Source organism: Salarias fasciatus, chromosome 18 (genome assembly GCF_902148845.1).
Source record: "Salarias fasciatus chromosome 18, fSalaFa1.1, whole genome shotgun sequence".
Classification (NCBI taxonomy): Eukaryota; Metazoa; Chordata; class Actinopteri; order Blenniiformes; family Blenniidae; genus Salarias; species Salarias fasciatus.
Window position 1 is genome coordinate 4,028,457 of NC_043762.1, and position 26,367 is coordinate 4,054,823.

Consider the following 26,367-nt stretch of genomic DNA (forward strand, 5'->3'; position numbering starts at 1 on the left):
CTCTTTAATGAAATCAGGCCTGCCGGGTTTAATGTACTGCCATTAAGAAGTGAGTGAAATTCCATTCAAAGAGGTTTTTTTTCTCTCTCTCTCTCTCTCCAGTTTTGACCGTAGCTGTGAACAACATGTTTACTCCAGAGAGAGCTTTCTGGCACGGCCGCTCCTGTTATTTCACCTTCTTCACACATTAATCTGAATTAGCTTCACACGGACAGAAACTAATCCCATTTAACAGCTTTGCTTCCGTTCTGCACAGATTTTGCTGAAATCACAGCGAGGCTGCATCGAATAATCTGAAACAGAAGCGAAACCCAGGAAGCTGAGCGGAGGCGGCGGTGCGTTGCCATGACAACCACTGTTAATGCTGATGCTTCACATAATCCGGCGTGTTGTGTTTACTCAGCCCGAGGACTGGTTTTATGAGGTGTCATGATTGCACGGACAATTACAGCGAATGAAAGCTGTCCTGGAAATGGCTCCCAGGTCTCACACTCCTTTATCATGCAAAGCTTCTAAGTTTCAGGTTTACAGCGGGCGCTCCGCATCCGGCGGTTTCTTTGAGCAGAAAGTGTAATTAAAGTGTTTCTGAGCTCAGTCGGGACGGAGAAATGCTAACAGAGCGCTCAAATCACCCTCAGAGTGTGATCACATGCAGGAAAAACTCTCATTTCTCACCGCTGGTCATTCTTCACCTCATGTATAAACTCCTGCTCTCATTTTTCACATACTTGAAGAGTTTTAAAAGCAGAGAAGTCAAAGCGAATTTCAAGTTTTCAGAAGCAGACTAAACATCCACATCGCACCTCAGTCAACACAACAAAGTAAAAATAGCCACAAGAAAAAAGACTTTCTGTTCACATGTTTCCACTTTGAGCCCGTTCCTGATCCTGTGGATGTGGGATCACTTCATCCTGCTGCTGTCCGAAGCTTCCAGAACATCAACATGTGGAGACACAGCAGAGAGGCCGGGCAACCTGCACACTCTCATTTAAAACAGCTGCAGATCACTGAAAACGCCAACATGCGCTCCGACACAAACCGAGACTATTCCGGTCACCAAAAACCAGAAGAGCGGATTAAAATAACACTTTTCCTCACTGGAGGAGCTCAAACAGAACTCACTGTGAAACTAACATTAACTGTTCCAACATAACGCTGCATGTCATTTTTTTTGCTTTGAAAATTAATTTCATACTACATGAATACTACTTTAAATACATGGATGAATGAATGAATGAAGAAATGAATGACACAGTCAAGCCATCTGTTGTGTTTATGTGTTAATTCACAGATTGAAGGATTCTTCATGGCCACACCAGTACAGGTTACATGTGTGACAGTCAGAACTGTGAACTGGACACAGAATATCTCAGAATAAAACACGAAGTAAAAAAAATATTAATGACAAACAGACACACTGGTTAAACAAACCTACAGTGTTTACAATAGTAAACAAGTAAATATGCGATGTTAGTCTAGACACAGGAATGTTAGTGAGAGCTGCAGAGACCCAGCAGAGTTCAGAGGTCAACAGCCGATCAGAAGCTGCTCCTCGCTGAGAAAATGTGGTTATTTCTACGTTTCACTGGATTCTGCAGACGGTGATGAAATGTGATTTTTAGTGCTGTCGCTTTTAATCGCGTTGATCACAATTATTCACGATTAATTCATGGAGAGCTGTCAACGACTTGTTTTTTTTTTTTTTAAGGTTGCGATTAATCATAATGAAAAGTCTAATCCTCATAAATCACCTGGACTGCACAAGCATGAAAAAAACAAAAAAACAACGAAGTCCCAATGGCAGGAAAAGTAGTTTTATCCTCTAGTTCTTTTCTTTGAGCCAACTGGCAGCCCTCCATGGATTAATCGCGATTAAAACTGACAACAGCAGTGTTTTATTTTTCTTTGGAATGGCCACGCAGATTCAAGTTCCATCAAAGAAAGATTTTCAGATTATATAACTGTTCAGAATCAACCCGGGACGTTCCTTCTGCCTGGACTGAAACAAAAGATCCGCGTCCGTCTTATTAGACGTGTTTGGTATTTATGAAGAAAAGCTCTGGAAAGACAGAAAACACACACACACGCACGCACGCACACACGCACGCACGCACGCACGCACGCACGCACACACACACACACACACACACACACAGAGTATATAACTGAGTGTAATCGTCAACACAAACAGGTAAATGGAGGTGGGATGAATGTTTATGGCTCCACTTCCTCCACTTACAGGATGCGATCCACGGAGGGCTGTTGAGTACTGGAAAAAGGACGTGGCTGAGTTCGGACATTCCCGTACTCAGGAAACCACATCTAATATGATCATGTGGATGTGAGCAGACGTACACAACAGCAAAAGCTTTGAAAAATCGGCCTGTCAACTGATTGTCAGGCCTAAGTGGGTTTCGCCTTCATCAGGAATCCGCCCGGGGACACGTCAGGAGCTTTTCTTCAGCTCGTCACTGGACTGGATGCAAAGAGTGCTGCTTAATGTTATCGTGTGGTTTCTTTATTTAGATCGCTTCGGCCACCGTTAATGCTGCTTTACCTGCAGCGGAAGGTAACAACTGTGTGCAGAATCTGTCACAATTTACACTTCGATGGTGAATTTCAATTAAAAAGAAATTAGAAGCTTGTTTGTTGCGGAAGCAGTCTTCAATAAAACGCGTTCAAAAACTGACATGGACTTTATGAATGTCATTTACAGGCTGGTGGTGCCTTCAGGGGACTAATAAAGATAACGGAGAATCAATCTGTTGTTTGACTGAAAGGCTCCATATGGAAATAGATGAGCACAGGTTGTTTCTCAGGCAGCACTGCTGTCGCTTCAGCGCTCACTTTAAGCTGTTCGTCCATGTTTCTGCAGCAGCAGGAAACCTGAGAGAGGAAAACCCAGCTTCCAGCTGTCTGACTGAGAGCTGCCGTCACCATCGGACCTGTGTGACCATGTTTATAGTGAGAATCCAATGTGCCCATGCGTCTCCCCGCGGTGATCATCCTGACTGGCCAATGAAGGAATCAATTTCACGAAACCGTTGGAATAAAGGGACGTGATCTCACCTCTCGAAGCCAATCTGTCGAAGCGATTTTTCCCACGTGGAACCTGGAGAAATTAAAAAAAAAAATCACAAGTTAGTCATGTGGTTAAAGCTTAGAGATGTGAGATGACTGATTAATGATGGTTACTGGTTTAGACAAAGCTGGAATGAGCTCCTCTTTTTTTTCAACCCTGCTGTGGATATTTTTCTTTTAGGAGACATTTTTCTCGCTCTGTCAGTCAAATCCAGCAGTAACTGAGGTTCTTTTTACAAGATTCGAGAAACTTTATTGACCCCCCCAAGGGGAAATTCAGGGGGGACTTGAGTGAGAAGCAGAGCAACAAAGATGTTTTTCTGTGTCTGAAGATTTACTGACGTCCTTCCTGCTACTTCCTCAAAGACTGAAGACTAAACCTGCTGATGTTTCAGGCTCCGGTCACTGCTGCTGCAAAGCATTTCCTCTGTCAAGAACATCATCAATCTCTCTGTGCTCTGGCTAAATCAAGCACTTGATGCCAGCTCTGGCTCGCTGGAGTGTTCCTGGACATCCGTCGCTGTGGCGCTCACACAGCTTTCGCTATGTGTCAAAGCTGTTTCAGTATCATTTAAAGTGAATCCAAGTATGTCAAGTCTTACATTTCTGGATGGAAACAGACACAGAGGATTTAATTAAAGGTTACATGTGTAAAAACATGATATGGCGTGTACACACAAACACACACACACACACACACACACACACACACACACACACACACACACACACACACACACACACACACAATGTGGTTTATTACTCCTAAAACTGATTCATGATTGTCTCTTTTATTGGTTTTCAGAAGTCAATAACAGCTGACATGCTGCTCTTGCTGAGCCCACAGACATTTCCTCAGCTGGATCTCCACGACTTTTATTTGTGGACTTTATTGAAATATATGATATGACAAACACTTCCACTCCACCGTTCTGTGCTCCGGGTGGCTCCAGCACTAAATCATGGAAAACTCCTCATCTTGTCAAATACAGTGAGGAAGGAACCCGTTTGAATTCAGCTCCAGGTGACTAAAATGAAGAGTTTTCAGACCGAATCATGGAGTTCCTGCTGCTTTAGAAAGAAGAGAAGAATCTCAGTGCTGCAGATCGGACTCTAAATCTAGGGTAAAACGATCCAGTTTATTGGAGTGTGTCCTCCAGATACCTGGAGGAGAGGAAGTGGGTCACACAGACGACAGCACCAAATGCTGAACAAGACAAAAACATGTGGAGGGAGGGAGGGAGGGAGGGAGGGAGGGAGGGAGGGAGGGGGGCGGCTGCATGACTGGCCTCTGACACCACCTCTGACTTCAAACGCTTCAGCTGTAGAGACTCATCTGTCCACCTCCACACAGATCCTGCAGATCGGACCTCACCCTCCTCTCCCTCCCCCTCCCCCTCCTCCTCCTCCTCCTCCTCCTCCTCCTCCTCCTCCTCCAGGTCTGCCCTCCTCCTCCTCCTCCCCCTCCTCCTCCTCTCCCTCCTCCTCCTCCTCCTCCTCCTCCTCTCCCTCCTCCTCCTCCAGGTCTGCCCTCCTCCGGGTCATAACCACAAGCATTTCAGTGGGAGTAGAAGCTGATTCTGCCTTGAACTTGGCTGTATTTGTACAGAGATTGGAAACTTAAGAGTAATTATAAGATGAGGAATTGTTTGCGGGCTAAGAGGCGGGATCCGTCAGAAGCTCCGCCCCCACGGCTCTTTTCTATCAGTGACCTCTGAGGCGTTCAGTCACAAAGGGTGATACTGGAGGAGCTCGTCAGGAAGTGTGTGGACTTCTCATTGTGAGAGTGAAGTGTGTGTCCTGCAGACTGTACGGCTGCTTCTCATTAGCTGCTGCTCTACATCAAACACTCATGGCACCGAGCGTCACACCTCGACCCCAAAAGCCATTTTCTTCTGGAAGAAAGGCGTTCTAACGGCAGGTACAGCTCCAGAGTCCAATCAGGAAACACATCCTGAGACCAGCAGGAGCTTCACAGAATGAGAGATGAGGAGCACTGATGTTTCTGTAATCCCTCCTCATCTCTCACCGCTGTCCTAACCTCCCACTTCAATCTTCAACAGAAAACCTGAGAAACCAGAGACTGAAAAGAGTCTGCTTGTACACTCCCAAACATCTGCACCCCGCCCTAACTCCCAACGCAGGTGGCGGAGGAGCAGGAGGAGCGGCTGTGGCCGTGGAGGAATGCTGCAGGTGAAGTGAGGACAGTGAGCGCTGCCCTCACAGAATCTTCAGTAGCACAGTGAAGAGTCGCTGCCGCCGTCCGGAGGCGGCGTTTCAGCCAGCTGGGCACCAAAAATACCTCCTCTCACTTTATGTGAGCCTCATAAAACAGCCTTTGTTCCCGCCGGGCCGTTAAGCTCCGACAGCCTCTCCTGCCTCTCCGGGACCGATGCTTCGCCTCCTCCGGACCGCCGCTGCACCACCCGTCCATACACCACCCATCCATACCCCGCCGTCCATACACCACCAGCTCTCATCCTCTCGGGATTCGACACTCAGGAGGAACGGATTTATTCTAGAGCTGCAAAACTCTGAAAACGTGTTTTATTATATCAAGACAGGAAACAACAAGAATTTCAATCTGAAAGAAAAGTTCTAATTATTCATGATTTATTCACAGAAACTGTCCAGCTGATCCTCTTTACAGTTTTTCTTTTTAACCCACTGCGCTGCCAGGTGGGCGGAGATCCCAACTCCCAAAACTTCAAACAATCACAGGAAGGAGGAGCCTCGAGTCGGTCCAGAGCGTCTGAGTGTGATTCAGACGTGAACAGCTTCCCGCCCTGCGGACCACACCGAGGGGGGGTACGGACAAGTCCAGACCGATCCAGATGGGGTCCAGACGGGTCCAGACTGAGCCAGGTGGGTCCAGACTGGGGGGGGGGGGGGGTCGCCGCCACTCCGTGTTTACACTCCACTGCCAAAAGGAAGAGGGTGCTGAAGGGGCTGCATACAGATATAGAAACCTGAGACAGGCGCAGCAGAGCACGATGCCTCACTTCCACGTCCAGCAATAAAAACAGGAAGTGAACGTCTCAACAATATGCAGACAAATCGCCGCGCAGAGGGAAGCCGCCGCTGATGAGAGCCAGCCAACAGAACGCCGTCTGGAACGCGGTGGTACCACGGCCGAGCGTTTCAAATGATGGCGTCCGTCAATCACCTGAGAGGTTCGGCGCTGCAGGAAGTCTGCAGCAACTACAGTCCCAACATGAATGCTACATCGACTGCAGCGTTTGGGCCGTTTCCGTGGAAACGGACATCATTTTCAGAATGTTGCGGTGTAAACACAAAACTTCTCCACAACAGAAAAACAAAAATGATGCATTTTAATTTGAAGTATCACCGCGGAAACATGCTCTAATAAACCAGCACAAAAGTAGAAAAACAACAATAAGCGGTGGACTGAAGGGTTATTTTAAGGTCTGAAACAGGAAATCCAAGCTCTGGAAAGAAGAAACGCTGCTGCAGGTTTTACAGAGACAGACTCGGTTCTTATCATTTTTGAGGAATTTAAAGACAAGTCTGCATTTCACAGCCTATAAATAAATCTGTCCATCCATCCTTGATAAATCCGAGTGTGACTCAGGGTCCCGGGGGGGCCGCAGCCCGAAACAGGAACAATGTGGAGGGCAGCGCACATCCTGCAAAGGTCAGCAGTCCATCACAGGACACAAACACACACACACACACACACACATACACACCCACAAACACACGCACACACACACAGACTAAAAAAAAAACCCAAAAACAGATGTTTTCTGTGGGAGGAAAGCAGATCGGGTCCATGAACGTCGGGGGAGAACGTCTGCAGGTCTGGGTAGGTGCGTTAAATCTAAAATATATGAAAGATAAAATGCTTGGATTACACTGTAGTGGAAATGTTCCCGCTGTATTGTCTTGTTTTATTTTTTTTTAAATTGATTAGGTGATAAAAAGAGTCACTTCAGAGTTTAGGGTCTCGTCACTGGGTGCTGGTAGCTGTTGACGCCCGGAGCGGTAGCGCCTGTCCTGCCCTCTCAGTCGGTATGGGGTTCATTAAAGGAAGTCATTAGAGCAGCAGGTGGGGGTGTGTCCCGTCTGAACGCTCTAACTTCCCAGCTGAAGCCCCGGGCCTGAGCGGGCATTAACACCTTCCCGGCACTGAGCCGTGTTTGCTTTACTGGCAGAGCGCTCGGCTCAGCTCGGCCACATGGCACGAGGGGGAGAATCGCACGCAGGAATGTGGCGGACTCAGAAATCCGCACCACGCGCCAAACTGCCGGGAGACGGCGGATCGAACTGGGAGTGGCGTTTCAGCCTCTGCTGCCAACGCAGCACGTCTTCTCCCAGGAGTCCGGGCGGAAACTCTCCCGGGGTCAGAGTTCAGGTGTGATGAGACACACATGTGCACAACATGCCACCAGCAGACAGCCGCCCGGCTGGTGTGTGAGGAAGGACTTCAACGGCCGTGGACCGACGAGGTCTCCGGTTCCAAACCCGCTCACGGTAAACAGAGCTGGGACAACATTTTGACGGTTTTCTTCGAGCGTCATTTTTAGCTGTGTGGTTTCAGCAGCTGCCTCTGCGCTCGGCTCTCAGGGACAGCATGGCGGCATCGCTCACAGGCACGCTCTCTGAGAAGCCAAACGGCTGTATTGTCACTAGTCTAACGTACCAGGGAGAGTGTGCAGTGTGGACATCCGGCCTGGAGAGGCGCTGTGACGCTGCCACAAAAATACACGCAAACCTCAGAAGAAGACGCGAAGACACTTTCCATATTTAACGTGTTTCTCTGGTTTATTTTCAGCTAAATGTTCCAAACGTTGGAACCTGGGAGGAAGTGTTGCAGCCTCTTCCTCTATATCCCACTGAATGTGCCGCGTCCTCCACAGTGCTCTTGAGCCATAAACCTCCACATGTGTTTCTGATGTGGCTCTTTCACTAGTTAAAGTGTGTTTAGCGTCTTTGTCGAGCGGCGAAAACAGACTGGCTGCACATCGAAAACAACGATCCCATTGAGAGACAACGGGACGCCTCAGTCAGAACGCCACTGACGCAGTGTGAAGGTGCAGAAAGCTCTGAGCCTGGTGGCTGGTGCTGCGATGCTCACTGACGGTTCCTCTGAATGTCTGGTTTGACAGAACAGCAGCTCCTAAACAGTGACACACACCTCATTTTGATTCATCGCCACCGTGAAGGTCGGCGGACTGGGAAGAAACAAAGTCCAAATCCAAAGGAAAGAGTTTAGCTCAGACCTCGTCCTGAGCGGGATCCGTTTGTCTTCTCCTGAACTGAGGTCTCATTTACATGTTTTCAAGTGGAAAATCTAAACTTCTGTTGCATTTTGGGCTTTGTTTACATGACAGAAGTGTGAAAACACTGGGCGTAAACAGGGACGAGTGAACTTCAGCGAGCAGCTGCTGCAGACACACACCAATTAGACACACACTGATCAGACACACACTGATCACAGAAAATCATTCCACACACACACCATTCGTAACAATGAATGCAGTGTGAGCTGCTCACTACAGTTTAACAGTGCTTCCCTAATAAAACCTACACCCTCCATCATCTGCATCACATGCGAAGACTGTTTTCTTCTCACTGACACTGAGAGGATCTCAACAGCCAATCAGGAGTGTTTAAAGAAGCTTCAACATTCAGAGCGCTGTGTTCTCCATCTGCTAACGCAGCTGGCTGTATGTCAGAGAGAGGGAACAACGTCATTTTCAGCATTTCTGCTGTTTTTAAAACGTCTAAATGTGAAACTTCTCTGAAACGAAAATGAAAACACAATGTGTTTTCACTTGAGAGCTGATAATGCAAAACTGAAGAACGTGTGCATTCATGACATGAGATTTAGACGAAGAGACATGAAGCTTCATTAGAAAAAAATGACGTGTGAATCATGTATATTCAGATATTCTAAAATGTTACAATAAAAGAAGTTTGTTTATGAGAAATAGCAAGAAAATGGCTGAAACGCAGATATACTGACTGGATCATGCTGCCTTCTGCTCCTCAGCAAACCTCGATAAGGAACGCTGCAGGAGTTTCACCTGACGGCCACACTGCGTAAAGTTTCAACCAACAAACTCTACTTCACCAGTGAGGAGCGGATCAGTGATCTCACATGCACAACGCTACACTGCACACAAGACGTGCTGTGAAATGATTCTTCTGCAGGTTTATTAAACATCTCATCGTACAGTGGACAAACGCTGAAAATGTGATGTCGGGTGACTTCCTGGATTTGATGGCAGAGCTTGATTTCACTACATACGCACCCACACTGTCTGACATGTTATTATTCTTTTATTCTTTTTTCTTTTATTCTATTTGTATTGTTTCATTGTTAAAATTTATTTGTTAAAAAATGTGTTCAAATGCTGGAAGAGAAATGAAAACACTTCCATCATTCATACTGAAAAGATGAAAATTCGTTAAGAAAATGAAGAAAGTTTTCAGTGAATAAAGTGGTGTGTGTGTGTGTGTGTGTGTGTGTGTGTGTGTGTGTGTGTGTGTGTGTGTGTGTGTGTGTGTGTGTGTGTGTGCTGATATGCCAGATGTGTTAATGCTCAATCATGACTGTAACATCTCAATTATCACAATGTCCAAAAACATATTTTATACATAATCTAAAAATCCTAATTTTAAAATGTCATCAACAATATGGGACGATGACTCTGTCCATGTATTAAACTCCTCTTGAAATGTTAAAAGAAACTCAGACATGTGTGTTATCTGTGCACCGTGCCAAGATGGCGGCCGCGCTGCAGGGGTGTAACGACACACATAAATCTCGGTTTGATACGTACCTCGGTTCTGAGGTCACGGTTCGGTTCGATATGATACGGGAACAAAATGCAAAACCTACATTTTCTTGTTGTTCATTTGGGTGTTTATTATCTGTGAACAACAAATTACTGTAACAACTTACTGTTTTATACAAACAGGAAAATTAAATAAATACAAGGTGCTGCTTGGTAATAAGTTAAATAAAATTCTCTGCGCACCACCGATGCCCACGCGACTTCTCTTGAGCTACATTTGGGCCGACGCGGTACGTGTTCCATGCCGGCGGACTGATTTTCGAGAAGCTTTTCTGGCACTCACACCGTTTATCTGCTCCTTTAATACAGATTATTTATAGGAAATGAGGCACATACATTGTCAGTAGATTATCATTTAGTATCAGAGTTTATTTAGCCTTTTTTCTTCTGTTTCTGACTCGTGGGGCGGCGCCCCAGTGATTACATACTTCCACTTCTGTCGGCAGACCTTCTCACCCCTCCAGACAGAGTCTCTCTCTCCGTCCACCAGGGTCTCGCTCTCTAGGTGTCTTTGCAGACGGAGCTACAGCCTGTTCGTTTCACACAGTCACTTTTCAAAGTTAGCGTCTGTCATGTTTTGTTGGCTGTGGCGCTCTGGCGCATGCGTGTACCGGCGCGACCTGCTCGTGCGTGCAACGCGTGGCTGAGCGCGGACTCTAGCGGACAGGAATTCACGGCGATTTTTACGTCACAGGGACTGATGCGCGGACATGTGAGGCATGGAGGAGGCTGCAGCAGCCATCATGCGCACGGGCTGCAGGTGGAGCTGCACATGGTAGAACGGAAACACGCAATGTCGAGACCGTGAGCCAAAAAAAGAAAAAAAAACTTCCGGCCCGTGAACTCACCCGTGCACAGCCCTGTGCCGAACCGAACGTCACGGACCGAAACAGTTCAATACAGATACATGTACTGTTACACCGCTAGTATATAGATATATTCTAGTGGGTCTATATCTATATTAAACACTGATATGTGCTGTTGGATTATCCTTCTATATAACAGAGCTCTTTCTCTTCCTGGAACTACTTTAAGGCTTGTTTATTTCATGCCTAAAGGTTTTTCAACGTTTTTAGTCCTTTTTCTTGGATTTTTGTTTCTCTGACTTTTCATTTTTTGCCACCAGTTTCGACGTCGTGTTGAAATGAAGTGAAAAGTCTTTGATCCAGCAGCTGCGATGCAGTCCTGACTTTACCTGCTTGAACGTCTTTTTTTTAAGCCGTCTTGTCCACTTGTGCTTGTTGCATTCTGGACCTTGGAGGCGTTTTGATTCCTCCATGCCCAGGTACCCCCCCCCCCCCCCCCCCCCCCCCCCCCCCCCCCACCCCTCCACCACCCCCACCCCCCCACCCCCCCACCCTGAGAGCCGCTCTATAAAGGCTGCAGTGTACTCACAGTTGAAGTCGGAGGCGATGGACTTCCCGGCCAGGAGGCTGTTGACGGTAATCTGATAGATGATGTGGAGCAGCAGGAAGGACATACTGGTGAAGCAGAGGGACTGCAGCAGACGGCCTGTGTGGCCTGCAGGACGACACAACATCCAGTCAGTTCAGCTGATATCCTCACATCCAGGCATTGAAAACACACCAGAACCAGAGAAGAGCTCAGAACTTCAGTCAGAAGCTGTGAATGTGACTGGATGGTAACACATCGACCCTGGAGAGGAGCGGCTGCACCGCCTCCCGGCGCAGCTTCTTTCTGCTGAGAAGCCAAACAAACACTGCCGGACTGCGGGTCTCTGACACCGGGCCTTGGTTTGGCTGTCGGCGCTCAGACCTTCTCGGTGTTCTGAGTAAAGAAAGCAGCTGTCGGAGAACAGACGGACAGTCGGAGAAGCGCCACAGCTGCTCCACACATGGACCGTTTTCACAGCACCTACAGGTATTTGGGATAATTTGAGGAGTTGTTATGGAGATGATCCTCCACAGTCGGGCCGTTCGGGCCACTTCCTGTTAGAAAAATAAAAGATGTTCATCCTCAAGGGAGGGCCAAAGCCTGAAACGTCTCTGAAATGTCTCCTGCCGAGTCTTCAGCTCACTTTAACATCTCTGTCTCATTAGATTTACTGCATCCACCCACTGCAGCAGCTCTCCACCACGTCCTGGCCCAGGTGACTGCGGAGCCCTGGAGGTCACCGACCGGCCGCTTCGCAATGAGCCGAGCGCCACATCGGGCTCATTAAACACCCAAGTGAAAACAATTTGTGCTAATTTCCCTTTGCAATTCCCCGGGCGTTCACAAGCAGGGAGAAGAATGCCTGTAAACATGAGCGATGAGGAGTTCTGCCAAGCCTCCTGGTCCAGAACGGCTCCGGAGGAGTTCACCGCTGCTCCGCTCTGGCTCCGGACCGCATTTTCAACCTTTTAGAACACTTCTGTTGTGGTAGCTGCCTGACCCCCGCACTGAAAGCTTCACTTTAACTCATTTTAATTCAGGCTGGAAGCGAAACGTCTCAGGAGTGTTTTTTAAATGTCTGGAAAACCTGAAGGTCTGACTCAGTTACTTCTTCAGCGGCAGAAGTGAAGACGCCGAGACTTTCACAAGGAATCAAAGCACTAAGAGGCCGGGCGGAGACGCCTCGCTATCGCGGCCAAGAGCTGTCTGCAGGTTGATACAACTCAGATACACGTTTAATCCATGTATGCACAAAGACAACAGGACAAGGTCCCAAAGCTCGGGATCGAACCAGAGACTTCTCCGTGTGAGATGGGATATTGTCCCTCAATATGGATTCCTTTTTTTTTGTTTAATCAAATAAATAAATATGGTGCCCAATTAAATAATGAATCAAACAAGAAACGGTCAAAGCACATGCAAAATCCTCATTCATTAGAAAACCTACAATGTTCACGTAGTTAAACTACCAACAGCAGCAGTTAGAAGAGTCAGCAGTCTCTGGACCCTCAGTCCTCCCAGCATGCATAGCGTGGAACGTCAGTCGTCTTTCAGGTAAGTTCCTGCCAAAAGCTGTGAGTTCACATTGGAACGAGCCACTCATGCTAATCCTGCTAAATGTGGATTTAATGTCAGATGGTGGACCTGCCAGCACAAAGCAAGTTCTGAACACAAAAATCAAATTCAGCGACTTCTCATTATTTTAACTTTGTCATGTGATTGTGCAGCATCCATGAGTCTACGAAAGCTTCAACGAGGAATCGGCTGAAGCATCTATGAGTCGACTGACTCATCTATGAGTGTACTGAAGCATCTGAGTCGAGTGAAGCATCTATGAGGAGAATACTGAAGCATCTATGAGTTGACTGAAGCATGCATGAAGAGTCTATTGAAGCATCTATGAGGAGTCTGTCACAGATGCTTCAGCAGATGTGTGCATTCACATTACAAAGTTTAAATGATAAGAAGTCACTGAATTTTATTGTTTTTACACACCTGGGTTTGTTACACTTTTATTAAAATCTAGGAAAATCTTCCCAATAACATTGTAGAAAAAAATCTTTCCTCTGAATCGAGAATCTGACCGAAATCAAAATAAAAACTAAATCACTTCTCCTGATATTCTGACAATTTTCACCGAAATCTGTCCACAGAATTCAGAGTATGGAAGGAAATATGGAGCAGAAATCTAAAGAAAATGCTTTAGCAGAAATGCTTATGCAACCATGACCTTGAAATGAAAAAGCATTTAAATTTTCAAACTGACGAGTCAACGTGAATTTTGCTGCATATTTTTTGGACATGTTTCGAAAAATAAATATTTCTGTCTTTCATCAATCTTTCAGTTAATTTTAATGAAGTCAGAGAGCATGCAGCAATGAAAAAGCATTTCTGCTATTGTTTTTCAGTTTGATTTATGCTTCTGTATCTGTAAGACAATAGAGCAGGGTTTGTGGTTCGATCCCCGATCTGGTACCTTGTACATCCGCTGTCACCACGGCGGTGAGCGCATGAGTGAATGAGACTAACCGTGTAAACCACCTTCAGACTGCTGAAGCACTAAATACATCAAAAGTTAATTTAGGACTGTTGGAAAAGAAGCAGATGGAGTGAAAGATGAAACCAGACAAAGTGTGAATTCCCCTCCGAGCGCTCCGGGTGAGGGTTGTCCTGCCAGGCGAGACGCGCGCCGCCCAAACCGGAGCAACGGTTTATATTTTGTTCGGCTCCACTGAGAGTTGAATCTCTGGAAGAGGACGAGGAGCCAAAAAGTGCAATTACAACATTAGAGAGTAAATGGCAAACAACAACAAGTTGTCTTCATTTCCAAGTGGAGTCTCCTGCGCCGACGTCCGCAGCAGATCAGCGCTGATGAATTATTCATGTCCAGCGTTTGGTTTGAATTAACTTCACAGATTTAACTGCCACATGTCCTCAAAGAATGAAAATGAAGCAGACCATCAAGCGACGCAGTGAATTCAGCTGGACGCGACCCTCCGAACGCATCGGAAAACTGCCGCGTCTTTAAATCCCCGCTCCGTTAAACACACCGGTCTGTTCAGTCCTCCAACAGATTCATCGAATCATTGCTGAGTAAATGTGATTTCAACACTCTGTTTGTAGATTTTCTCTTTTTTCCTCACTGATTCACTGAGTTTTTTATTTATTAGTAGCTTTTTATCAGGCCGTATAATATGATCCTGGGTTCATTCCCTAATCAAATGAATGTGATCAACGTCTATCTGAAACGTGCAAACAGAAAGTATTATCATCAGTTTCACTAAAGCTGCGAGCGGATCATTAAACCTCCCTGGAGAGCAAGAAGTGGACAATAATACACATTTAGAGACTAAACTCATAAATGAGATGGAACAGTTGTGGTACTGACTGTCTGGATTAGCGGTCTCACAGCACAAGGAGGATTATGGGAAACAGCAAGACTGACAATAACGCAATGTGACTCAATTAATGCTCATGAAGCTGAATGTTTTAGTCAAGAAATGCAGATTTAAAAATGGTTTCTGAAGCCGACTGTCTCAGTGTTTTGTGACTTTTTTGAGCTTTGTTTCAAATGTCTCTCCTGGGACACCGTAGCGGGAGTTTCCAACACTTCAGACACTGAAACACTGACTAATCAGGAAGTCTGCAGATTGTTTGGATGTGAATCACTCGGTTTCATTTGGAACACGCAGCGGTCTGTGTTGACCTGAAGGCTTTGTGTTTCCAGTCCATGTGAGCTTTCTGAGACCTGTCGGTGTCCGAGCCCTGACGGCCACCAGCTGACCGAACGCGGAGCTTCACTGGAAGGCCGGTGGTCTCTTTAAGTATTGATGAGGCTGTTAGTGGTCCGCTGCGCCGCTCCCCGTCCTCCTGCTTCTACTTCCTGACTGTTGTTTCAGCTGGAGATGAGCAGAGGCCCGTCTCACGCTGGAAGCTGCTCCTGTATGTATAATTGAAGAGAGCGTGTGGTCTGGGGCCGCTGGAGGTCTGGGAGGTGTGGCGTTTAGGGCTGCTGGGTCATTTCTAAACCACAGCGCTCCGTTGTGGTTCACTTTGCTCCTCCGCTGCTCTCAAGTGTGTTTCTCATTTCTAAACCAAAATGCCTCAAAGGTTAAACAAGGGACTTTACCACAGCTTGAATTAACTACCTGAACTTGTCTAAAGTTTGGCAGATCATGTTATTACTAAATAAAATGCACTTAAAGAACCAGTGAAGCCTTGGGAGGAATCTTTAAAACCCCCTTTACGTAATTGAAGTGGTTACTCATGATCAAAACCAGCCCTCATCCTGACTTTTTTCTCCTCACAGGACATTTCAGAAGCTCTGCTGACTTTTTCTCCTCGACTGTGCAGATACTGTGCTCCATTTTTATCGTTTATGGGAGATTATGTGTGTAAATAAACCCAGCCTGAAGCCAAAAAGTGAGTTTTCAGTGAAGCTGGGGCCCGGCCCTGATGAAACACACCTTTCTATCTCCGATCGGAGCCGTGGATCATTTTTATTATCACAGATGGACTGGTGCCCGCACCAACCCAGATTACCTTTCATGGGCTGAACTTTGCGCCAAATCCACCCTCATCTGAAGGAAACTCAAGTCTCCTGCAGGAGGGATGGTTTGCATTAGGAGGCGGCGGCAGACGGAGGAGAGGCGGAGAGAGCGAGAGGCTGTGCAGCCGGCCGGAGAGCTTACCTTGCATCGTGGTGCTCGTCGGCTCCGCGAAGAGCGGAATAAGCAGGAGGTAGATGAGGTAGACGAAGGACAGGGCATTGTACCTGAAGAGGCAGGCTGCAGACACAAACACAGAGGTGGGATGAGCAGGACGACCCTCGTAAAAGCGGCTCTGCACGTCGCACGCCACTCTCACCACAACCCTGCTACTGAACTCACACTCACTCACACCATCAGCTCCTCCTCATGGCCTTTGTTTTAAAGCTGACTTCAATGAATCCTCACACCGTGAGCCCCATGTGACTGGATGTGTGCGTCCACTAGAGGAACCCCTCTCCAAACACACTGTGGAAACCCTCACCGTGCCACGTTCTCTATCAACACGATCCATTTCTCAAAGCCACACATCAGATTTCACTTTAAAAAGCTTCAGTTTTTAAATGAGTCAAAGCTACATGAGCAGGGCTGTTTCAAACATGTCCAGAATTTAGCTGTGTGCCTCATGAAAGACTGACCTGGGATGGATTCTGCTCCCATGCACCGTGACAGAAGCTTAAATACCCCAGAAACAAGTGATCAATGAAGATAACGATCATTAAAATCTTAATTTTTCCTTATCAATAAAATCTGACCAAAGAAGACAACAAGAGAAAGCAGAGTGAGTGGACTGCAGACGCACGAGGACGGGAAAACAAGCACCGGAGAGAAGAGAAAGAGCACTGTTACCAGGAGGAACAGCTCACCGACATCTTCAAGCTGGGCCTGAAACAGCACGACTGACCTGAACCGTCCTGAAGAGCGGAAACACCGGCCAGACTCAGAAGCTGTGATGGGAATGTCAAAAGATACGCTGTCCACAAAACTCTGATGGTTTACAGCTATCAAATACTTATAAACATATAATACACACTTTAAACAGATGACCTGGCAACACACACACACACACACACACACACACACACAGTTCTGATCTCATGGTGAAAGCCGAAACACTTCAGGCTGAACATGACTTCTAAAGACCATTAATTGACGTATTGATCCGAAGCACACCTCACTTCCTGAGTCAGTCTGGAGCGATCAGAGCTTTTACCAGTTCCACAGCTCACCAAACATCTATTAACTCCTCCAAACTGAGCCACGCCTCCACCCGCAGCTGAAGTCCTTCATTACTGAGATCTCATGATTTATTTTCACTCTATGGCCGTAAAAACTGTCGCTGACTGAGAGCTTCTGTTGAATTTTCCAAAGAGAAAATCTACTTTAATATCTGGCAGCTACCTACCGGTAGAAGCTGTTTTGGGCTGTTTCTGTTGTGGATGCGTGACGCAGCAGAGTTGGGTTCTGATGTGAGGAGCTGGAGGAGACGAGGCCTCGAAGCCCTGCTCTCAGTTTGAGTCTAAACCCAGTCAGCAGCAGCGTGATGGGAGCGCAGAGCCACGCCAGCTCCACAGTCAGACTTTCAGCTTTTCCTCCAGTGACCAGCTCCATATCTTCTGAGGTGTCTCTGGACATTTTTAGATCAGGAGGAGGAGGAGGAGGAGGAGGAAGAGGGTACACAGTGACTCTGTGTGGACAAGCAGTCTGACCTTGCTGATTTCCCCCAAGCGGTTATGTCAACACGCTCTGGGTTTACAACCGGGTCGGCCGCACGACTTATCGCCCGAGTCGCGGGCATCGGCAGCTACAAGCGTTGAGCTACTGAAAGATTAGACTGAGCTGCTGAGAGCGGGGCTCGTATTTATCTTTGCACGCTGAATGGAGCCATTCACCGACATGCGAGCGGCTCCCGCTTCCTCTGCGCTCACGTCCACGCCAGAGAAAACCAACAGACGTTAGCGGGCCGGCGGTCATCTCGGCGGGGAAATCTCAAACATCTGGGGAATCTCTGTGATCCGCCGTGGAGTGTGCGTGACTGTCGGAGCGACCGCATCTGTCCTCTCTGCGTCCTCCTTCCCAGCAGCTCGCCTCACCTCTCACAGCGCACCGTGACGCTCGGCAGTTTGGCCGTCGGCCGCTGGCTCGGAGCAGCAGACCTGCAGCGGGCGGCGTCTGAGCCCACCGTAGATACAGGAAATGTATTAGTGCGAGCGAGGCCGGGCTCCCGGCGCTCGCCTGCAGACGCCTCACCACAGCCTCCCTCAACACCGGCTGCATGACTCACCAGCTCAGGATCTTTACACCAGGAATGAAAATAAACTGCAGTTGTTTTCAGACATCAGATTACGGAAAAAGTAAAAGGTCCCTGTTCACGGCTGAATCGGGCTTTTGTCCCTCCTGGTTGGAACTATTATTACGAACTGGACAGACGAGCAGCGAGACCGACGGGGTCAACGTGAGGATGGACGGCAGCGGGCAGCGGTGCCAGGCACGGCGAGATAACGCGGGAATTCAACCGCTCAGGACGCCAGAGGCAAGGCGCTGAATGCATTCTCTGGAGGGTTTCAACCGACAACCTGAGTCCAAGCTGGAACACTCCACGGTGTGTTCTGGACGAGAAGACACATCTGTGGAGAGAACCGCATGCAGAAGTCCAGCTGCTGCTGCTGCAGAACCTTCTGGCAGCGTCCTCCTCAGGTGTCCGCCTCACACTCTGAACTCTCTCTTACTGTCCTCCATCTTTACTCAGGACGTTTCCCACAGAGCAGAAAGCACCATAACACCGGCGTTCTGAGCTCCGGACGCAGCGAGAGGAGGACGCGTCCAGGAGAGGAGGGCCTCCTGTCAGGGACGATCTCGACCTCTGCGGCTTCACACGCCGCTGCAGAGGTCACCCAGTCACCAAACACACACAGCTTACTGCGAGGACGTCCTCTGGGCTGGAGACAAACGGCTCATTATATTTCAATAAACTCCAAACTTTTTTTGAGCTGTAGCACCTTCCTTTAAACACTTTGAATGTTTACAGTGTAAAGAACGCGGTAAACCCTGACACAGTGTAAGGTTTACACTATACCGTATAGTGTAGTCTACTATAATGTTATGTTAATAACCTCTATCCTCAAGTTCAACTTATGAATCTCTTGGTTTCTTCAGTCTTCAGACATTATCTGGATACTTTTCAAACGGGCTTCATTACTGAATTATATATGCTGATCAATATATAGGGACAACGGTCGTGATGCTTCTCGCCACATCGTGCCGCCCTCGCTGCATGGATGAGGTCCGTGTGATGGATTGGCCAGCCGTCCGCCGGGACTGGCTCCAGCAGCCTGCGACCCCGAACAGGAAGCGGTGCAGAAGACGAATGAATCCTGAGTGCAGAATGTTACCAGACTTTATTTTTTTTTCAAGTAAATCTTCCAGTCAAAATATTTGCATTTTGCTAAATTAGCATGAACAAATAGAATTAGAACATCAGTATAATTAGCTCAAACTTGCTCATTATTTTCACCAGCTGTCAATTTAGGTGGTCAAATACGTTTTACTGGATTGTTACTGTTACTACAAATTTATAAATAACTAATAAAGTTGTTTTAAAGTAAATCTCAGCAGGAATTCTTTCAGTCTAGGAATAAATATAAATATTAAAGTTATAGTAATTTGATAATGGGAGTTTATCAACTCAAGAGATTTTTGGAGCGTCTCTGGATCGATTCCCCGGGTTTAAGTTAAAAGTATCCAGACTCCAAGCTTTTGTTTTCAGCGCTGCGTCGCTGCGTTCGCGCCGCCACTTCCACATCATACATCTAGGGAACTGCAGGCTCACAATTATGAAGCCACTCCAAACGCTGCCCGTAAACACATAAACAGAGGGCCTGTTTGATCAGCAAAACTCCAACTGTGTGTGTGTGTGTGTGTGTGTGTGTGTGTGTGTGCTGTGTACACATGAGCACAGCAGTTTGCTGCGTTTCAATAGAGGTGCTGTCAGATGGCCAACAGGAGGCTCAGACGCTGTAACGTCAGCAGACACGTCTTTCAGTGGGACGTGAGGAAAGCGGCGGCGGCGGCCTGCATCACGTTACGCAACTGGAACACCGGCAGCGGCGCGGCAGCTCGCCGAACTGGGACCACGTCTAAACGTGAGGGATTCATCCCTGCAGGGCTGGTCGGCTCATAAACATGTCATAAACACACAGGGAGAACATGCAAATGGCCTGAAGCCCCTCCGGGCCTCGAACCGGGCGCCGGCTCCCCGTGAGGCCTCGGGGAGGTGTTTTCAGGTTCCTCTGACCGCCGCTCACGCTGGAGTCCGTGTGCAGCTGCAGTGAATGACAAGTGCTCATTTGCACTTTGAAAAAACATAAAATATTAAAAGGTATGTTTACGATAAGAGGGAAGGCAGTTCTTCTCTCCCTCACAACCGCATTATTAATTCATACTGTTAAAACGACTTTCCACGAATTAATGGAGACAATGCATGGCCTCACAATTGCTTCTGGAAATAAAGGGGGCGTCAGGCTGTCAAGCGATGCATTATGGTGGGACTGAGTGGGTCTTATCTATAGAAAGCCTGCTGTTAGCTTTAAAAGTACCGGGGCCTCGTAAGTCTTCCTCAGACACCACACTGGAAGCTCACCGGCACCCAGACGCTAATCATCTTTCACTTGTGGCCAAACCACAAGACTGCAGCTGAAAACTCAAAGTAAGCAGCATTTAATCTGAAGACCACACCTCGCCCGGCTGGAACTCCTCACACCCTGAAAGTCCCACAAAATAAAAGCAGGACTCCTCTTCAGCATCTGCAGAGCAGAGGAGGGAATGAAGAGACACACATCCAGCAACACTGAGACCACCAGCTCAGCTCTCACACACTCACACACACACACACACACACACACACAGGCCTTCACAAAGGGACAATTCCAGTAAACAAAGCCAGAGTTTGGGAAAGAGAAAGAAGCCCAGTGCTTTACTGTAAGTGAGGAGGAGGAAGTGACACACTCACTCAGACATGTCATTTACAAAATAAAACTGCGCTGTCAGCTGATAAGCAGCAACACACCCAGCAGGACTACAACGCTTCTTTTCACCTCTTCTGTGTGACTCCTGACACACACACTCACTCATTCATTCATATGTGTGTGTTTGTATGTGTGTCAACAGGAGTGCTCAGCCTCGATGCGGGATTAACTCTGACCTCCAGCATCCCCAGGCCAAACACAGCTCACCATAAACAATAATAAAAAATCCATCACTCGTTCACTCACTCTGAATTTAACTGCTTTTCACATCAACTTTATGCCCCGCAGATTTATAACAGCGTGAGAAATCTCACAAATAAACTAATATTGATTAAGTTCAAAGGACACAGCAGTAACTTCAGCTTCACGCCTCTGAGGGGTGAACTGCTGATCGATCAGTGAGTCGAGACAACAGACCGACACGCGTGAAAAGTTGTTTTTTTCTGAGGAGAACTCACCAGCTGCTAAAAAGACTGGCAGCAGCAACCTGAAGACCAGCCCACACACCACCTCAGAGGCCATGGCTGCGCTCGGGCCGTGTCGGATCCAGGTGAAAGAGGCCGAGGACAGTCTCTCTAGGGTTTCTCTGGCATCCCCCACTCCTGCGCTCTGTCAAATCCCGGCCGGCCGCTCCGAGCGGCCACATCAGCTCTGCCCCGGTGGCACCTGGACTCCCCGGAGCCCACACTGAGCGGCTGCGTATCCAGCGGGGGTTCAGCACGGCTGGGGTAATGTCACCATGGTAGGTTCAGCGGCTCGGACGCGCCGGGATCATCCTGCCGCTCCACAAAGAGCGCAGGCAGCGGACTCAGGTGCGCCACAGCCGCTCCGCGCCGCGCCGCGCCGCCGCCGCCGTGCGTAAAGCAGCCGGAGAAAGAGCCAACAAGTCCTCAAGTCCAATTAACCTCCCTTTTCACCACGGAAACACGTCGATGTGCGCACTTCCCCTCTGATCACACCGCTTCAATGGGAATGGCAGAGGAAAAAAACGCGAAATAACCGAACGGATGCGTCCCAGTGCCCGTGCCCCGGGTGAAATTTAGACTTTCGGACTTCTGGTGTAGATTGTGTTCACCAACAGGAGGCTGCAGGACGGACACGTGACTGACACGAGCTCCAGCCAATCCGGAGTGTGCGTCTGGGAGCCGGATCGTCCCACTGGGATAATTGGAGAAAGAGGAGGGACGCGGAGATGATGGGAGACATACCGACAAACCTGCAGGAAAACAGACCGTTTCAGACCAGACCCTGCAGGAACGGGCACTGCCGGCTTCGAACCAGCAGCTCTCAGCCTGCTGCAGGCTGGAGGGGGAGCAGCTGAGGAACTGTTCCTCACGAACCCTCACTTGTTACTGGATCCCTCTGGGCCACATGTGGAGGAGAGGAGCAGCGCCGCCTGCTGGCGGGGCATCAGTCTGCACACAGCTGTCTGCACACATCTGTCTGGCTGCTGGCAGCCTGTCTGTCTGTCTGTCTGTCTGTCTCTCTGTCTGTCTGTCTGTCTGTTTTAGCTTCTTGAAATAATCCTGGAAGACGCTGAAGGCATGCTTGTTGTCGACATGTGATCCAGCTGTTGCCAGAGGAAACCTCCCAGCTGAAATGAAGCAGGATGTCTGATCTGCAGATTCCTTCAAAATCAGTAAAAAAGGTTCCATTTCAAATGCACCTGAGGTTATCCTTTATGATTCAGGCTGTGGTCGACACAACAAGAAAAACCTACTAGAAACCCATCATCAGCACAGGCACCTCAATGTTGGGCATTTATGGAGTAAAACTAGTTTCACAGTGAAAATCAGAAAAAAAATCAGCGTCTTTGAGTGTCCAATAAAGCGCGATATAAAACCAATGCATCATCATCATTATTATTATTATAATTATTATTAAAAAAAGGATCTGGATGGTGGATAAGTTGATACACCGAACCTGAAAGAGTGAGTTAGATCACAAACAGTCCAGTCATTTATCACTAGAAACAAGATCATACAGTGGAAAGATGAATTTCAACTAAATGTACAAAAGTCAATTTAAGCATGAAGTTAAACACAAAGTAGTGAAAACTGTTTCATTCAACAGGATCTGCAGCAGAGGGAAGTTAGTTTAACTTAGCAGAAAGAAGCAGGAGCAGACCACAAGTTCAAACCCAAAAGATGAAATGATAAACAGGAACCGTTTCTGTCTCCTCTGCTCTTAAAATGTGGCACATAGAGGAAAAAGTGTCTCATTGAGGAGCAGATTCATCGCTGAGCAAGTTAAGGTTTGTGCAGCTTCATCCGCCTCCTCCGAGGAGAAAACGCACAGAGGATGGTTTCCCACAAGATGAAGACCTTCATGTGAGGACGACTCAAAGGAAAAACCAGAGTTCGAGTGAGGAGCGTGAACTTAATTCTGCAGTCAAAATCAACAAGTCAAATAATAAAAAAATTACAAACTGCAGCACAAGAAGGTGTTTACAGTAAGAAAATGTATTTGCAGTTATAAAAGTTATCTGTTGAATCCAAAGGAAAAAATGAGTGCTGTCTGAAGTTTTTTAATGAAACCATTTAAGAATGAATAAAAAATCGGTTGAAGAATAATCGTCCGACTCAAACACTGAAGGTCATTTGAGTTAAAGTTTCTGATTTTGACTGAAGCTGAAGTGTGTGTGGTTCAGAAGTGAGATTATCTCAGGTTGAGGACTGTCCTGCAGAGTTTTTCTGTGTAGCGTTGTTCCAGTGTGTTCCAGCGTGTTCCAGTGTGTTCCAGTGTGTGTTCCAGTGTGTGTTCCAGTGTGTGTTCCAGTGTGTGTTCCAGTGTGTGTTCCAGTGGGTTCCAGTGTGTTCCAGTGTGTGTTCCAGTGTGTTCCAGTGTGTGTTCCAGTGTGTGTTCCAGTGTGTGTTCCAGTGTGTGTTCCAGTGGGTTCCAGTGTGTTCCAGTGTGTGTTCCAGTGTGTTCCAGTGTGTGTTCCAGTGTGTGTTCCAGTGTGTGTTCCAGTGTGTTCCAGTGTGTGTTCCAGTGTGTGTTCCAGTGTGTGTTCCAGTGTGTTCCAGTGTGTTCCAGTGTGTTCCAGTGTGTTCCAGTGTGTGTTCCAGTGTGTTCCAGTGTGTGTTCCAGTGTGTGTTCCAGTGTGTTCCAGTGTGTTCCAGTGTGTGTTCCAGTGTGTTCCAGTGTGTGTTCCAGTGTGTGTTCCAGTGTGTTCCAGTGTGTTCCAGTGTGTGTTCCAGTGTGTTCCAGTGTGTGTTCCAGTGTGTTCCAGTGTGTTCCAGTGTGTTCCAGTGTGTGTTCCAGTGTGTTCCAGTGTGTGTTCCAGTGTGTGTTCCAGTGTGTTCCAGTGTGTGTTCCAGCGTGTTCCAGTGTGTGTTCCAGTGTGTTCCAGTGTGTGTTCCAGTGTGTGTTCCAGTGTGTTCCAGTGTGTGTTCCAGTGTGTGTTCCAGTGTGTTCCAGTGTGTGTTCCAGCGTGTTCCAGTGTGTGTTCCAGTGTGTGTTCCAGTGTGTGTTCCAGTGTGTGTTCCAGTGTGTTCCAGTGTGTGTTCCAGTGTGTTCCAGTGTGTGTTCCAGTGTGTTCCAGTGTGTGTTTCAGTGTGTGTTCCAGTGTGTGTTCCAGTGTGTGTTTCAGTGTGTTCCAGTGTGTGTTCCAGTGTGTTCCAGTGTGTGTTCCAGTGTGTGTTCCAGCGTGTTCCAGTGTGTGTTCCAGTGTGTTCCAGTGTGTGTTCCAGCGTGTTCCAGTGTGTGTTCCAGCGTGTGTTCCAGTGTGTGTTCCAGTGTGTTCCAGTGTGTTCCAGTGTGTGTTCCAGCGTGTTCCAGTGTGTTCCAGTGTGTTCCAGTGTGTGTTCCAGCGTGTTCCAGTGTGTTCCAGTGTGTTCCAGTGTGTGTTCCAGTGTGTTCCAGTGTGTGTTTCAGTGTGTGTTCCAGTGTGTGTTCCAGTGTGTGTTCCAGTGTGTTCCAGTGTGTGTTCCAGTGTGTTCCAGTGTGTGTTTCAGTGTGTGTTCCAGTGTGTGTTCCAGTGTGTTCCAGTGTGTGTTCCAGTGTGTGTTCCAGTGTGTTCCAGTGTGTTCCAGTGTGTTCCAGTGTGTGTTCCAGTGTGTGTTCCAGTGTGTGTTCCAGTGTGTGTTCCAGTGTGTTCCAGTGTGTGTTCCAGTGTGTTCCAGTGTGTGTTTCAGTGTGTGTTCCAGTGTGTGTTCCAGTGTGTTCCAGTGTGTGTTCCAGTGTGTGTTCCAGTGTGTTCCAGCGTGTTCCAGTGTGTTCCAGTGTGTGTTCCAGCGTGTGTTGCAGTGCGTGTTCCAGTGTGTGGTCCAGCGTGTGTTTCATTGTGTTCCAGTGTGTGTTCCAGTGTGTGTTCCAGTGTGTTCCAGTGTGTTCCAGTGTGTGTTCCAGTGTGTGTTCCAGTGTGTTCCAGTGTGTTCCAGTGTGTGTTCCAGTGTGTTCCAGTGTGTGTTTCAGTGTGTGTTCCAGTGTGTGTTCCAGTGTGTTCCAGTGTGTGTTCCAGTGTGTGTTCCAGTGTGTTCCAGTGTGTGTTTCAGTGTGTGTTCCAGTGTGTGTTCCAGTGTGTTCCAGTGTGTGTTCCAGTGTGTGTTCCAGCGTGTGTTTCAGTGTGTGTTCCAGTGTGTTCCAGTGTGTGTTCCAGTGTGTTCCAGTGTGTTCCAGTGTGTGTTCCAGTGTGTTCCAGTGTGTGTTTCAGTGTGTGTTCCAGTGTGTGTTCCAGTGTGTTCCAGTGTGTGTTCCAGTGTGTGTTCCAGTGTGTTCCAGTGTGTGTTTCAGTGTGTGTTCCAGTGTGTGTTCCAGTGTGTTCCAGTGTGTGTTCCAGTGTGTGTTCCAGTGTGTTCCAGCGTGTTTCAGTGTGTGTTTCAGTGTGTGTTCCAGTGTGTGTTCTCCAGGACCCCAGGCTGCAGGTCCCTCCTGCTGATCCTGCGTTCGCCTCCTTGGCGTGCGGGTCTGAGGTTGGATGGGTGAGCGGCCAGGAGAGCTCCTGTCATCTGGAATCGTTCTAATATCGTGAAGTTGTGCTTGTTTCAGCATGTTGGAGGAGGAACAGGATTAAAGCTGCAGTGAAACCCTCTCGAAGGATTTTCCGGCAGAGGGTGAAGAACTGAATGAAACCTTCATCATCCTCTCTTCCAAGAATCCAAGAGAACCTACAAAATCTGAAACATGTGGTCTTCACAGCCAGGATTCAGCTCTTCTCTTCTCTTCTACAACCTTTGGCATCTTTCACCTGGATTTAACTCATCAACGCTGTATAAATGAAGCTGAACTGAACTAAAGGAAGCAGGACGCAGACACTCTGACGCTAAACTCCACAGACGGCCCTCCCTTCAGAAAATCTCCAGACTGAACATTGTGTTTCAGCTCATCAAACTCTTCCTGGACATAAGTGGGGAAAATATCCTGAAAGTAAAGAAGGAATGAGTCCATTCAGCCTCATCTGTCACGGCAGACCGTTAACTGTGTGGAAACACCTGAACTCATCACACCATCACTTTAATGGGCCGGTTATTAAAGCGTCATTAAAAGGAAACGGCT

At 47.7% G+C, this 26,367-nt stretch overlaps 1 protein-coding gene across 1 annotated transcript in view; it reads right to left on the reverse strand.

Annotated features, from left to right (window-relative positions):
- piezo2b (piezo-type mechanosensitive ion channel component 2b) overlaps positions 1 to 21,803 on the reverse strand; it is a 68,268-nt gene extending 46,465 nt beyond the window's left edge. Inside the window, exons 1-4 of the mRNA XM_030115381.1 lie at positions 21,330 to 21,803; positions 15,992 to 16,087; positions 11,301 to 11,426; positions 3,070 to 3,112 (exon numbers count right to left, since the gene is read on the reverse strand). Coding sequence (XP_029971241.1) covers positions 3,070 to 3,112; positions 11,301 to 11,426; positions 15,992 to 16,087; positions 21,330 to 21,393 — 329 coding nt within the window. The 5' untranslated portion in view covers positions 21,394 to 21,803. The remainder of the gene's footprint in view (positions 1 to 3,069; positions 3,113 to 11,300; positions 11,427 to 15,991; positions 16,088 to 21,329) is intronic.
- Between the last annotated feature and the right edge of the window lie 4,564 nt (positions 21,804 to 26,367).